Raw genomic sequence first — 14,508 nt, forward strand, 5'->3', positions numbered from 1 at the left:
GAACGAATGATGCTAACGAACATTGAAGAGGAAGAATCAAAGAAGTCATGGGGCGAACGGTGTGAAAAGGACACCGACAATTGAAGAATAAGGTTCAAACCAACAGATTAGGAAATAAAATAGTTATACATATTTTGTAATTTAAAAAGGGAAGAAAAATATAATATATATATGTAAAAATATAAATAGAAGAAAAATATGTTGTATTTAATTATGTATAGTATAAATAAAGTAATTGCGGTTTGAACTCTAAAATACTATGGTTTCACATTCAAGAAATTCGGGTTCTAAAGAAAAATCATTTTTATCTTCTTATAAATTTCTCGAATTTGAGAATCGATTTGTTGTACTTGTTCTACAAGGAACAATCAAGAAGAAACTCCAATTTAAAAATGATCCAAACATTGAACAAGATACTTACGGAGCTGGCAGTTTGTTCCCAAGAAAACAACCATATAACGAAGTCTAGATCATCCAAACAAGGGAACTGGTTCCATGTCCATCAACGCCACGACCATCTCCTCTAAGAACTTATAAAGGAAGATCTCATCAACTGGACAATGATAAGGATTTCGTGTCCAAATACTCCAATCTATCAACCAAGAGTCATTCCAATGAAAGGCAATCAGCATGGAAGTTATTCCAATAATATTTAAAAGTTGATGTATGCTCAGACTGATTCATCTTCCTCAGAATTAGGAGTCAAGTATCCACCAGGGTTTACTCCAAAATCTCATCCTATTAAGATTAATTGGGCAAGTCCCAATGAAGTTGTTGTCAAACGTACTACTAGATTGGAAGTCAGGAGGATATTGGACGATGTACATAACAGTTTAAAGAAGGTAGGAGATCTACACTCAGAAGATTTTACTATCAAAATTCCTATATCACATGGAGAACATGCGATAGAAAGATTGAAAGAACAAAACGAGTACTTTCACAGGGAGATCAAGAGGAATGAAGAAATCATCAAGGAGTTTTGTTGGTGCTATGACTCAGAGGAGTTTTCTATTTAGTTTCATACTTTTCTTATTTTGAATTATGCTATATTTTATGGGGAGTCCCATCTTATTTTTATCTTTCAAACAAATATGTATCTTTTGAGGGGAGTCCTCTCTTGTTTTTATTTCATATTGATGTCTGAAACATTATGCATCCTTTGGCTCTTTTAGCCAAATAAGAGGAGAAAAATTTACTGAGATGCTTCTAGTTTAGTTTTGTCAAAAAATGCCAAAGAGGGAGATTGTGAATGCATGCTACATGACTCGATTTAGTATCGATCTTTTCTGTAGAGATTGTCACTTTTTGACTATAGATATTTATGGTTTATAGTATGGTTTTACTCAAACATGAAATATTATAACAATATTTTTTATATATTAGTTATAAAATGAAATTAAAATAAAATAACATACAATGGTGTATTAATTCTGTCACTCGATTTTACCATATTGGAATAAATCAACGATCAAGATCACATTAAAATAAACAAACAGGATCGATACAGTGGATAGATCAATGAACCACAATTGAAAACTTCCTCTCCAAGCAAGGATCTGGTATAGTATAAAAGGAAACAAAGATCAAGAATCTGATATAATATAAAAAGGAAACAAAGATCAAGAATTGTGCCTTGTTCGACCATAATGGAAATTGAATCAGTTTCTTGTGCCTTACGTAAGAAATATATATAAATGGAAAAGTAAAGATCGGCTCTTTGGATCGAAAGGAAATCACGATCAAATCATACCCGATTCTGTCATCAAATGTATGAGTGACGATCAAGGCATTGGGAGAGCTATAAGTAGAAGACGAATTCCCACCATTTCACTTTGCACAAACAGTTTATCCGAGAGAGAATTGTAACTGAATCATATATGAAGACACTAATTTAGTATCAACTAAACCAAACCAAACCAAACCAATCTAGAAGACACTGGTTCGGTATCAACTAAGTTGAATCAGTCCAGACGACACTAATTCAATATCAGCTTAATTGAACTAGTCCATTATCATTCAAACGCTAAAGTCTCAATTTGCACAATCATTCAGAGGAGAGACTTAGGCGTCATCATTTTACCATTCTAAGGTGCATCGGTAGAATAGAGACAATGCTTTGTAAGTCCTAGTTACCTTTAGGTTGTAAACTAATTGTTAGTTATGGTCCAGTTGGCACTGACTAAATACTTGTTACTTATCTTTTATAATTTATTATATTCAAAATTATCTTGTGATCATTAGTTATAAACTGTGTTAGTTCATACCGTACCGGTGTATTACAATTATTATCTTTAGATTTACATTTGAGTTATTAACAGTAATCTGTTTAGTTAGTACTAGTTGATTATCCGCTGCTGTTTAGTATCTAGTTTAAAAATAGATTGTAAGATTGTTATTTAGATTATTTTTAAGTAGATCTTTTGTATATCTAATTAATCACTTCGATAAAAAGGATATTATATATAAGTGGTTATTAGATTAGCTTTAAATTATATCTTGTTGAATTGTTACATTAGGTGACTTAGTCGAAAAGAGTTAAGGCTATCAAATTTCAAACTCAATTGAGATTTCAAATTCGTTATCTCTTGCTTCGTAAAATCAGAATGATAATACGTTTTAGCCAACTTGCAACAACCCTTAATATCGAATGATTTATAATAATTTTTTAGATTCAAAACACCACAAAGTTTCAAAATTTCCATTGAATCGTCATTAAACTTGTGATTCAACTCCTGCAATTGAGCATCTATGGTAGCATTAAAAATATCAAAACGGAAATGATGCTCTACGGTGATCTGTTCTTGTCTACAACGACCTCGTCCTTGAACATATTGCGCCTGTAAATCGAGAATATCAATGTCATGGCATTTAGAGAACGAAACAACACTTTCAAGCAAATCACTCCTAACCATCTCTTAAATTCTTAATAAGTGATTTTGTTCTTGAAACTAAATGCATAGCATTGATAATGTCTTGTGATTTGTTCTGCAAAGCTTGACAAGGGATGTTGGTGATAGTCATTATTTCCTTTATCAAATGTGAAATTTGATAGCCTTAATTCTTTTCCACTAAGTCACCTAAGAGGAAACTTAATCAGTTACAACTCAAACCTAATATGACAATCACTTGTATATATCTCAATTTTATCAAAGTGATTAATCAGATGTACAAATGATCTACTTAAAAATAAACTTAACATAGATATATAAAATCCTAATCTTAAACTAGATACTAAACAGCAGCGGATAGCAAACCAGTACTATCTAACATAATACAGTTAAACTACTAGATAAACAATCTAAGTATAATGACGGTAAAGTAATAGTACGGTGAAATCTAATACAATTTAGAACTAATAATCTTATCACTAATCAGAGTATAATAAACTATGAAAGATAAACTAGTACTTGTTCAATAGCAACTGAGCCAGTACTTACAATCAGTTTACATCCTGCATATAACCTAAGTGATATGAACAGTGTATAGTAAGTTTAGTAGGAACTGAATTAGAACTTACGGTGGACTCCTAAGCTCTTGTTAGTGCACCTTAGTCGGTTAAGCTGATGACGCCAAAGTCCTTCCTTTGGATGACGATATTGATCGTGACTTAGCGTTTCCATGTGTCGAACTAACTCGGTCAAGCTAAACCTGAGTTAGTTATTTTCCAGTATCGAACCAACTCAGTCAATTGAATATTGAGCTAGTGCATGTCTGACCTGATTCAGTTGAGTTGCTAGTGGACCAGAACCTTCAGGTCTGACTCAGTTAAATGATTACTGAATCAGACACGTCAGCAACAGTTGTCAATATGTGAATCTATAGATCTGGTGATCTAAAGATCTAATGGGTTGTGTGTGCTACGAACTGTTTGTGTTGAAAATCTCTCTAAGTTGAATGTAATTGTTCTTGATACTTTTATGAGAGTGAATTAGTTCTAACTATTGGAGTTAAACTGTTTCGATCTACTGACGTATAAAGATAAGTCTCTCGAAGACTGGTGTCGAGGTTTAGAGACTTATAAACAAATAAAACGATTGATATTAAGTTAAAAGTGCAGGTTGATTTGATCGAGAGATGTGACGATGTAATACCCATACTCCGTATTAGATATGAATAGTATAGTACGATAACGATTAGATAAAGCGAGTAGTATAATTTCTCAAATTAGGTTAGAGAGACTTAACTCGATAAAACTAATAGTCGCAAAAACATTAAAACCTACATGATACAAATAAATTCTTGAATACAATTTAAGATGAATTTATAAACAATATTACTATAATTTCTAAGATCTAATGGAAATAAAATATCATGAATAGATGGAATAATTGATTAATCGAACCATTCATCTAGACATTTATACTACTAACTTCACTTCACGTAATTGTTAGTTTTTCGAATCAATGAAAACATCTTGTCAATTCACTCTCTTACGACTACAAGTAAAAGACATAAATAAAAATTATGTAGTTGTCAAAAGAATTATTTATGATCGTCTACAAATAACTGCTCCTTTAGTCAAAATTATACACTCCCATGTCAGCAAGTGTTTTTCAATTTGTCAGTACACACCATAATTTTCCTACAAAGTTGTGAAAACTTACAATCGTTAGCAAACAATTTCAAAGACTATATAGACAATCACCAAACCCCTTTCCTAGATCTCTAAAATGAGATTCAATAATTCAACGGACGAGAGGCTCATTATATACACAACTAATCACAGCCCCAAAACAAAATCTAGCACATATGCAAACCTATTGACGTGTGAATGCTCATTATATACACAACTAATCACAGCCCCAAAAAAAAAATCCAGCACTTATGCAAACCTATTGACGTGAGTATTCACAATACAAATTCGGCAATGAAACACCAAGTAGAGATACAAATGAAGTCCTAAACTAAAATTCAGACCCTTCTCACCATCCACACAAAGCTTCATCCTCTGCCAGCCCCGATCACTGAGCCTATAGGCTCTCCAACACCACTGTAATCAGAAGGCACCACCTACACCGGTCCATTAAGCAGCCACTAATCTTGAATTATTTACCACCGTCGATATCTATCACCACCATCGAAAACAATCTTCCTCTGACGCCCTGGATTCCACTCCGACGAGTCCAATTCGACGGAAATCTAACTCAAACAGAGGAGTAAAAGGGAGACGAGACTACGGCGAAGCCGAACAAGCCGGGTGCCGCCACCAGCCGCCATGACCAAGAGTCAACGAGGGAAAAACTTGCTTAATCCAACTGAAAAGCGTAGATTTTTACATCAATAAACTCATATTAGAGCCTATTATAACATATCTAAAAATTAGACGAAAAGGAAAGATTCTTTAAGCTTAGATCTACAACAAACGGTTCAAATTTGAAAAATCCGACACCACCACAACGTTTGTCTCGTTAAAACGAATCCAGCCATAAAAAAATTTTGGAATCCGACTACTATCAACGGCAGCGCCGCCAAAAGTGACGGTCGGACCGCCAAGTAATACAAAATAAGGAAAACTACTGATTAATAATATTTGGACTAAAATATCTTTAACAAGAAATAAAATTACACTTAGTCTCTCACTTCATCTTTTACTCTCTAAAACAATTCTCTACAGCGCCGCCGCATTTCCAGATTTTCTGTCACTATCGACGGCGTTGTCGCTATTTCGAGGAAAATTTGAGGGGGTCCGATTCGCTTTGCTATGGAGAGTATGATTATGAAGTCAGAAATTTCCAAAAGAGGTTCCGATCTGCATAGATATACGATTTAAACTTTCATTGAATTTTCTAAATTCTTGTCCTTTTGATTTTAAGATATGTTATTCTAGGCATGATTAGGAGTCTAGCGACGTATATTTCGAAAGAAATAGGTCGAGGAATTCTCACCTTCAAGATTTGGAGAGACGACGAAGTCGGGTTCTCGACTTGTCGACGTCATCAATGATTCGACAGCAAAGGAGAGGAACGGTGGCGCGAAATGGTTGTTGGAAAATCGATGGTTGTGTTGAGCGGTGGTGTGAAAGAGGGTGTGTGGTTGATTTGAGGTGGTTCGTTTCAATTGAGGTATTGGTGATTGGCTGCTTAATGGTGGTTGTCAGGCTGCAATTGAATGCCGACGGAAGGAGATCGCTCGACGGCAGAGGTGAGTCGATCGTAGTAGGAGAGCGGACTGAATCTGGTGGTGGCGAGCTTTGGCGGTAGTATCGAGGCGGCACAAAGATGAGCTGACAAAAAAATGTATTCAGAGGACCTTTTGATAAAGTTCAGTGTCAACAAAACAAAACATAAACTATAAGGAATTAAATGGATATATTTATATAAGGGTAAAATTGGAAGACCAACATAACTTTTGTTAAGTCATATATTTTCAGATAAAAATAAAAAATCTAAAACATCATGTATTGACAGACGGAGGGAGTATAAATTATAAGAAATTTTTTTTATATTATCCATACTATTAGATATATACAATCAAAATCTTTATTTCTTAATTCCACGTGTCACGATATTACGAATCTCTATATCAGACCATCTATAATGCAATAGTCTCTAGATGATTACATGTGACACCTTATGATCTTATGAGATCATAAGAGAGAGAAAAGAGATTCTTTTAAATTCATTTTAATGCAAAAGTTTTTTATAATTTGACGTGGTCCTTACAAAAGTTTAGAAATTAAGAGAGAGCGTGAGGGTAAAATAAAAGTTCTAATATTAGAGATTATTTTGAAAGTTGGAAACTCTCTATCCCACCCAACAAACTTTAGTGACATGGAGACCATTTTCAATGTAAGTTTCTTACAAATTTTTTATGTGATACATAAGTAATAAAAAATTCTTGTATGTATTGGAATAAGTTGGGAGAGTTTCTTAACTTTCAAATGATTACAAGTGAGTTTCTTATATAAGAAATCCACCTATCTCCTATTTGATTGGTTAATTCATTATCTCTCATATTATTTATTTATTCTAAAATAATATTATTAACTTTAAATAAATAATTTGTTATTTTAAAAATATATCAGAAATCCTATAAGAGCACCACCAATACAAGTTTCTTAACGATTCTATCTCCGCCATATTGACGACAACTAAGCGGAGAGAAAAAGAATAATCTAAGAAACCCATAAACTCTAATATATAAATACTCAATAGAGTTTCTTATATATTTTTAATCATAAAAATAATTAAAGATAAATAAATAATAATATGATAGATAATGTATGAACCAATCAAATATGATAGATATGATAGACGTGAGTTTCTTATAGTTTTTTATATAAGAAACTCACTTATAATCATTTAAAAAATAAGAAATTCTCCCAACTTACTCCAATATATACAAGAGTTTTTTGTCGGCTTATGTGTTACATAAGAAACTCATAAGAAACATAAGAAACTTGCATTGAAGGTAGTCTAAAATATTCTTGTGTTAAAATATATGTGTTTTTTAATTGATGAGTTTTTCAATCATTTATCTCTCTGTTTAGTTGTTGTCAATGTGGCAGAAAAAATCGTTGAAAAACTCTATCAAAAAACTTGCGCTGCATGTGCTCTTAACAATAATTTCTACTATACTATTTGAGTTTCACTCATTAAATATTAGAGACTTGCATTAAACATGCTCTTAATCTTTATGTTAAATCAATATCTCAATCATTTCTCTTTTTATTTTTCTTGTTGTTAGCCATGCCATGAAAAGAATTCTGGAATTTTGTTTGCTCAAAAATTTGAGGAATTTCCAAAGCTCTAGAGACGGTGTATATCCGATTCTAATCATGTAGCGAGTTTACCGGGATTTATTATGTTTTTTGAAACTGGGATTTATTATCATGTTAATGAAGACGATAACTATTTTATTTTATTTTAAAAAAAAATTAAGTCGTATGCAAAATGAATATGAAGAAAAAATAATTCATCGTCCACGTACTGCAGCAGACAAGTTAGTTTGATAGGTTTTCTTCATAAAAAAAAAAAAGTTAGTTTTGATCGGTTTGGTTGGTAATAGAGTCCACCTAACTTAGAATGATCCACGATGTACATGATTGCTGCTAGTCAACTTTTATTGGGTCCGAATACTTTTTTCATAATTTGCCAGCTCAGCATCTTATTCCACTTTGGGAAATTTATTTCTGTTTCGTAGTGGTAAACTTCAAAAATGGAAAAAAAGGCCTATTTAGTAGTGGTATTCGGTTTAGGCTTTTTTATATCATTGTCCAATTATATATGGATGTTTTTTACATTTTATTCAATACTTAATATAATATTTATTTATATTCACATATACATGTAGAAAAAATTGAATACATATAACTTATAAATAATTTTTTTTCTAAAGTATGATACATCATACTCCTGTCCATATGAAGATCGTCACTCGTCCCTGAAAATAATTGGGTAAACTTCATGCATTAAAGAAATTGATTATGCTAGAGAAATTTTTGTATGAGCGCTATCTAACACCTTATTTTTTAATATTCAAAATGTTGGCATGTAAAAAGAATAAATTTAATATCACATGTGGCAGTATGAGTTAGACTTAATTTAATTAATTAATTAGAAATTACTTATTATTTGTTAGCAATAACTCTTTTATCTCAAACTCTGATGATTTGGCCGATATGTACAGCCACCCATTGGCCACACTCCCACAACCACAAGCCGACCACCGCCCACAAACACAAGCCGACCACCGTGCATCGAACTAAACCGCAACTTTTAACTCTAGCTTATAAAAGTTGATTAATTTATTACGTCTCTGATCTCCTTTCCTTCGGAATTTCAGTTTTTAATCAATTCAAAACATTCATGTTTCATCAGCACGACGCCACCGTGTTCTCTCCAATCCAGTGACTCTCAAATGATATGGGATTCAGATTTGTGGATTTAATGTAATTTTGATCTCTTTTATACATCTGGTCGCATATTTGGAGACTGGAGAAGATCTTCGTCGTGTCGGGATTGAAGTGGTGCTCGATTGGGTGTGTTGCTGCAAACTGCCTGGGCTCTTCACCTGTGGTCACAGTGTCTGTTGTCACGGGTCTGCGGCAGTTTACATTAGTTGGCTATTTTCGTCAAATCCAAGCTCCTCCAGAATATTTGATTTGATCCTCCAGCACAAGTCATAATGGAAACTAGTTATTGAGAATCCTGGTTGATTCGTTCCTGTTTTGATGAAGATTTGATTTGATTTGAAGTATTACTTGGTTTCCTATTCAGAAAAGGAAACTGGTTATCAAAAGGGAAGTCAACTGTCAAGAAGGGTTCTACAGAATATCGTTTCCTATTTCAGCAGGATTCGATTTGAAGGTGATTACAGTATTAAAGAAGACGATTCTGATTTGATTCTGATTTGATTCACACGGCTTGAAGCAGTATAAATAGAAGACAAAGAAGACAAACCATTCAAGCACTTTTCACCTTCTTCCTTGAGATTAAACGAGAGCACTCATCAAACTTTAGAGAGTTATTATTTCAGTGTATTGCTGTTGCAACACCTGTGATCTGAAAGAGGGTTACAGCAAGTCCTTGCCCGTTCTGGTAAGGCACGTCGTGTAAGTTCTAGACTGTGTTAGTTTAGATTGTGTGAGGTAAGAGCGAAGAATACACTTAGTAAAATAGGGAGTCGGTTATAGATGAGCGAGTTGTAACCCGAGTACTTGCCTATTGTTACAAACATAGTGGAATACCGTTTTTACCTCTGGGCTAGGCCCCGCAGATGTAGGGAAACTGAACTGCGTAAACATATCGTGTGTTGCTTTATTTTTCTGCACTGTTTTTATCTTCCTGCGCTAACGGGCTCCTGTGAGCACACATGTTATTAACCTGTGATTACAGTCAGTATCCCCTTCAAATGGTATCAGAGAGGGCTCGAGAAAATATCTCGAGAAAAGATCTTGCAGATACCGACTATGGAAGATAAGATAGAAGAAGGTGGCTCAACCACACGGCCTCCGTTGCTGACAGATATCAACTATGACTACTGGAAAGTGAGGATGAAATGGTACCTGAAGAGTCAAGATGAGGCAATCTGGCGTGCCACGCAGGTACAGTGGACACCTCCCACTGCGACCACAGATGGCGTGGTGATAGTGAAACGTGAAGATCAGTGGAGTGTTGCTGAAATAACCCTCTGTATAGCCAACAGTAAAGCCATTAGCATCATTCAATGTGCACTTCGTCCCAGCGTATACAAGATTATTCAAAATCTTGAAACTGCAAAAGAAGCTTGGGATGCACTCCAGCTTACCTACGAAGGATCACGATCAGTGAAGCAATCCAAGCTGCACATCATCTCTAACAGGTTTGAATCTCTCACTATGAAAGATGATGAATCCATTGCTGAGTTTGAAAAGAATATTCGATACATAGCTAATGAATCCTTTGCTCTTGGCGAGGTAATTCCTGAGTCGAAGCTGGTAAGGAAAGTGATGATCTCACTGCCCGAAAAATTCAACTTGAAGATAGATGCAATCAGCGAGTCAACTGAATTCGAGAATCTGTGCTTTGATGATCTGATGGGTAAACTCAGAACCCATGAGATGACACTGGACATGAGGAACAGGGACAAGCTCAAACCAAAATCTGTCGCTTTTAGATCTGGTGTGGAAGTGGTACCCGTGCGCACAGAGGAAGAACAGTTTGTACGTGATCAGCTAGCTCTTCTGACCAAAAACATGGGTAAGATGTACAAGAAATTTAATAAGCCCAAATACAGAGATTATTCATCCCCCAATGTTCATAAGGATAATCGAAATGTACAATCAAAAACTGAGCTCGGAGGTAGCGGACAGAGATTTAAGCAGGGTGAAACAAGTGAAGATAGAACCAGACTCAAGAAAGAAAAGATTCAGTGTCATGAGTGTCAAGGTTTCGGGCATATGGCTGCAAAGTGTGCAAACACCCTTGAGAAACAAAAGAAGTCGTTTATTTCTACATGGAGCGATGAGGAGACAAGTGAAGATGGGTCTGAATCAAGTGACAATGAGAGTGAAATTGAATTTCCTGCTTACAGAGCACTCACAACCCATGCACCTGTGACCACAGGACCTGTCAGCACAGCCAAGTCACGAGAAATCCAGGAATCAGAAGATAACTCAGACAGTGATGAAGATGAACACATACATACTGCATTCAAGAATCTTCTTGAAAAAATGAGTGAGTCCCTACGTATCAATCATCTTCTAGTTGATGAAAATGAGCAATTAAAGGAAGAACGACGAGACTTCGACAAAATAACAGAAAAATACGAGAATGAGATCAAGCAGTTGAAGTCGGACTTGGCTGAATCTGAGAAGAAAATTGAAGAAGCTAATCAGGTCATTAAGAGATTCAACCAGGGAAAAGAAAAACTTGATGAGATTCTGACTAGTGCCACTCCAAAGAACAATGTTTACGGGATCGGACACAAAGCTCCAAAGACAGAAACAGGAAACACCTCTGAGCACAGGAAGAAAACAGCGAAACGCAAAATCATATGCCATTACTGTGACAAACCTGGACACATCAGACTGTGGTGTTACAGACGACAGAATGATATTCGAAGGCTGATCGCCACTCCCAAACAAAGCGCCTAGAAAGAAGGTTGATGTTGTCAACCACTCTCAACCTAAGGTTTGGGTCCCGAAAAAGGAATTGAAAAGTCTCATGTGCAGGTTTTCATCAAAACATATGAGCGACTGGTATTTTGATAGTGGTTGTTCGCAACTTATGACAGGAGAAGAAGAGCTGTTAAAAAATATAGTGTTTAAAAACAGGAAAACTGTCACCTATGGAGATGGTAGTTCAAACTCTATAATCGGAGAAGGAAACCTGCCAGTGTCGTCGAAGGCTAAAATAAAAAATGTTCTTTTGGTGGAAGGACTGAAGCATAATCTGATTAGCATAGCACAGATATGTGATGAAGACTGTGAAGTCAGTTTCAAGAAGCACGGATGCAGGGTAATTAACGATCAGGGAACAGTGGTCATGACAGGTACACGACAATCTGACAACACCTATACTTTAAATGAAGATGTAAAGTGTCTAAAGACTAGCGTCGAAAATCTTCAAACATGGCACAAGAGGCTTGGGCATGTAAGTTACAGAAAGTTAGCAGATCTGTCCAAAACAGGATCTGTGAAGGGACTACCTGTGCTCACACCACGATCCTGACATCACGTGTGGAGACTGTCAACTGGGAAAGCAGACCAAGGAGAAGCATTCTAAAGTTCCTTTCATCACCACAGAGAGGCCTCTACAACTTCTCCACATAGATCTGATGGGGCTTATGCAAACTCCGAGCCTTGGAGGTAAGACCTATGTGTTTGTGTGTGTTGATGATTTTTTCAGGTTTACATGGGTGGACTTTTCTTAAAGAAAAGTCAGATGCTCCTAATGCCATCATAAAGCTGTGCACCAAACTAAACAATGACAGACGCAACACTACTGGGACTATCACTAGAATCAGGAGTGACCATGGAAAAGAGTTTGAGAACGCTGTGGTAACAGCATTCTGTGAGCACAGTGGCATTGCACATGAATTTTCAGCACCCATTACACCTCAACAAAATGGTGTGGTGAAAAGGAAAAATCGATCTCTTACAGAGATGGCCCGTACCATGATCCATGCCAGAAAACTCAGCTACAAGCTATGGGGAGAAGCTATGTCAACCACCTGTTACATCATCAACATGGTACACCTGCGACCACACCTTGACAAAACTCCGTATGAGATCTGGAAACAGAAGAAGCCTTCAGTCAAGTACTTTCATGAATTTGGCAGCCTATGCTATGTGTTAAAAGATAGAGACCCACGAAGGAAGCTCGACTCCAAAAGCGAAAGGGGAGTATTTGTTGGTTATTCAGTAAATAGTAGAGCTTATCGAATTTACATTGAAAGAATGAATACTATCACTGAATCACTCAATGTTTTGTTTGATGACGAGCAGGTAAACACAGAAAATGATGAGGATTGTGATCCTGGAACATGTCAGCTTTGGACTAGCGATAACATACCTAGTGTGGGAGCGTTAGAAACTGAAGGTGCAAACAGGGCTGAAAACACACCTAGTGTGGGGGCAGTACTTGTGAGCACGGACACCAGGAACACACAGGAGAATCTGACTGCTGTCGCAAACCCAAATGTTTACCCCTCAATTCGCATTCAGAAGAATCACTCAGTTGAGAATATCATCGGGAACATCTCAGAAAGAAGCACACGGGGAGTACCAAGGAAGAACTATAGAGATATGATTAACTATGTGGCATATACTTCAAAGATTGAACCACGAAAGGTTGAAGAGGCACTGAATGATGAACACTGGATTCTTGCTATGCAGGATGAACTTCACCAGTTTGAGCGAAACAAGGTGTGGGAATTGGTTCCTCGACCGAAGGATGGCAACATAATTGGCACCAAATGGATCTTCAAGAATAAATTTGACGAGCAGGGCAATATTACGAGAAACAAAGCTAGACTTGTTGCTCAAGGCTATACACAGGTAGAAGGTATAGATTTCGATGAAACTTTTGCTCCTGTTGCTCGACTAGAATCTATTAGACTGTTAATTGTTGTGGCTGCATATGGAAATATCACACTGTATCAGATGGACGTTAAGAGTGCCTTTCTTAACGGGTACTTGAACGAAGAAGTCTATGTGGAGCAACCAAAGGGCTTTACAGATCCGACCTATCCAGATCATGTCTATAAACTGACCAAGGCCCTGTATGGTCTCAAACAGGCCCCGCGAGCATGGTATGAACGACTGTCTGTGTACCTGTGTCAACAGGGTTATCAAAGAGGAGGAGTTGATAAGACACTATTCTTGAAGACTACAGAGAAAGACTTAACTGTTGCTCAGATCTATGTTGATGACATCATTTTCGGTTCAACCTGTGAAAAGGAGAGAAAACAATTCGTGCAGAGTATGGCAAGCGAATTCGAGATGAGCATGGTAGGTGAGTTAACCTACTTCTTGGGCTTTCAGATCAAGCAAGGAAAAGAAGGTACTTCCATTACTCAAGAGAAATATGCCAAGAATCTTGTGAAGAAATTTGGGTTAAAATCATCAAAACCTATGAGAACTCCAATGAGTACAACTGTGCACTTGTCTAAGGACAGTGATGGGGAAGATGCAGATTCAACTCTCTACAGAAGCATGATTGGCAGCCTATTATACTTGTGTGCCAGCAGACCTGACCTGTGTTACAGTGTAGGGGTGTGTGCACGGTACCAAGCTAACCCCAAACAATCACATGTGAAAGCAGTGAAGAGAATTGTGTGGTATGTCTCAGGAACCATAGGTTTGGGACTTTGGTACTCAAAGGATACAAATGGTGTGTTAGCAGGTTACAGTGATGCGGATATGGCAGGGTGTGTTGATGATCGGAGAAGCACTTCAGGAGGCTGTTTCTATTTGGGAAGCAACCTAGTGTCCTGGTTCAGTAAGAAACAGAACTCTGTGTCTCTATCCACGGCTGAGGCAGAATACATCTCAGCCAGCAGCTGTTGTGCACAATTGCTCTGGAT

The 14,508-nt window shown here is 36.5% G+C and overlaps 1 protein-coding gene across 1 annotated transcript; it reads right to left on the bottom strand.

The window, feature by feature from the left end:
• Positions 1-1,781: 1,781 nt before the first annotated feature.
• Positions 1,782-2,912, bottom strand: LOC139881510 (uncharacterized). The gene is made up of 2 exons (XM_071865971.1): positions 2,614-2,912; positions 1,782-1,866 (listed from the first exon to the last, which is right to left on the bottom strand). Exons 1-2 carry the CDS (start codon positions 2,910-2,912, stop codon positions 1,782-1,784), a joined length of 384 nt encoding a protein of 127 aa, XP_071722072.1.
• Between the last annotated feature and the right edge of the window lie 11,596 nt (positions 2,913-14,508).

The sequence above is a fragment of the Rutidosis leptorrhynchoides genome, unplaced genomic scaffold (genome assembly GCF_046630445.1).
Source record: "Rutidosis leptorrhynchoides isolate AG116_Rl617_1_P2 unplaced genomic scaffold, CSIRO_AGI_Rlap_v1 contig167, whole genome shotgun sequence".
Classification (NCBI taxonomy): domain Eukaryota; kingdom Viridiplantae; phylum Streptophyta; class Magnoliopsida; order Asterales; family Asteraceae; genus Rutidosis; species Rutidosis leptorrhynchoides.

What these genes read in the sequence shown, in the direction of transcription:
- LOC139881510 (XM_071865971.1), bottom strand. Translation starts at nt 2,912, where the DNA reads ATGGTTAGGAGTGATTTGCTTGAAAGTGTTGTTTCGTTCTCTAAATGC. An exon ending in TGTTGCAAGTTGGCTAAAAC is followed by an intron (nt 1,867 to 2,613) that starts GTATTATCATTC and finishes TATATGATTCAG; the next exon opens with TTACAATTCTCTCTCGGATA.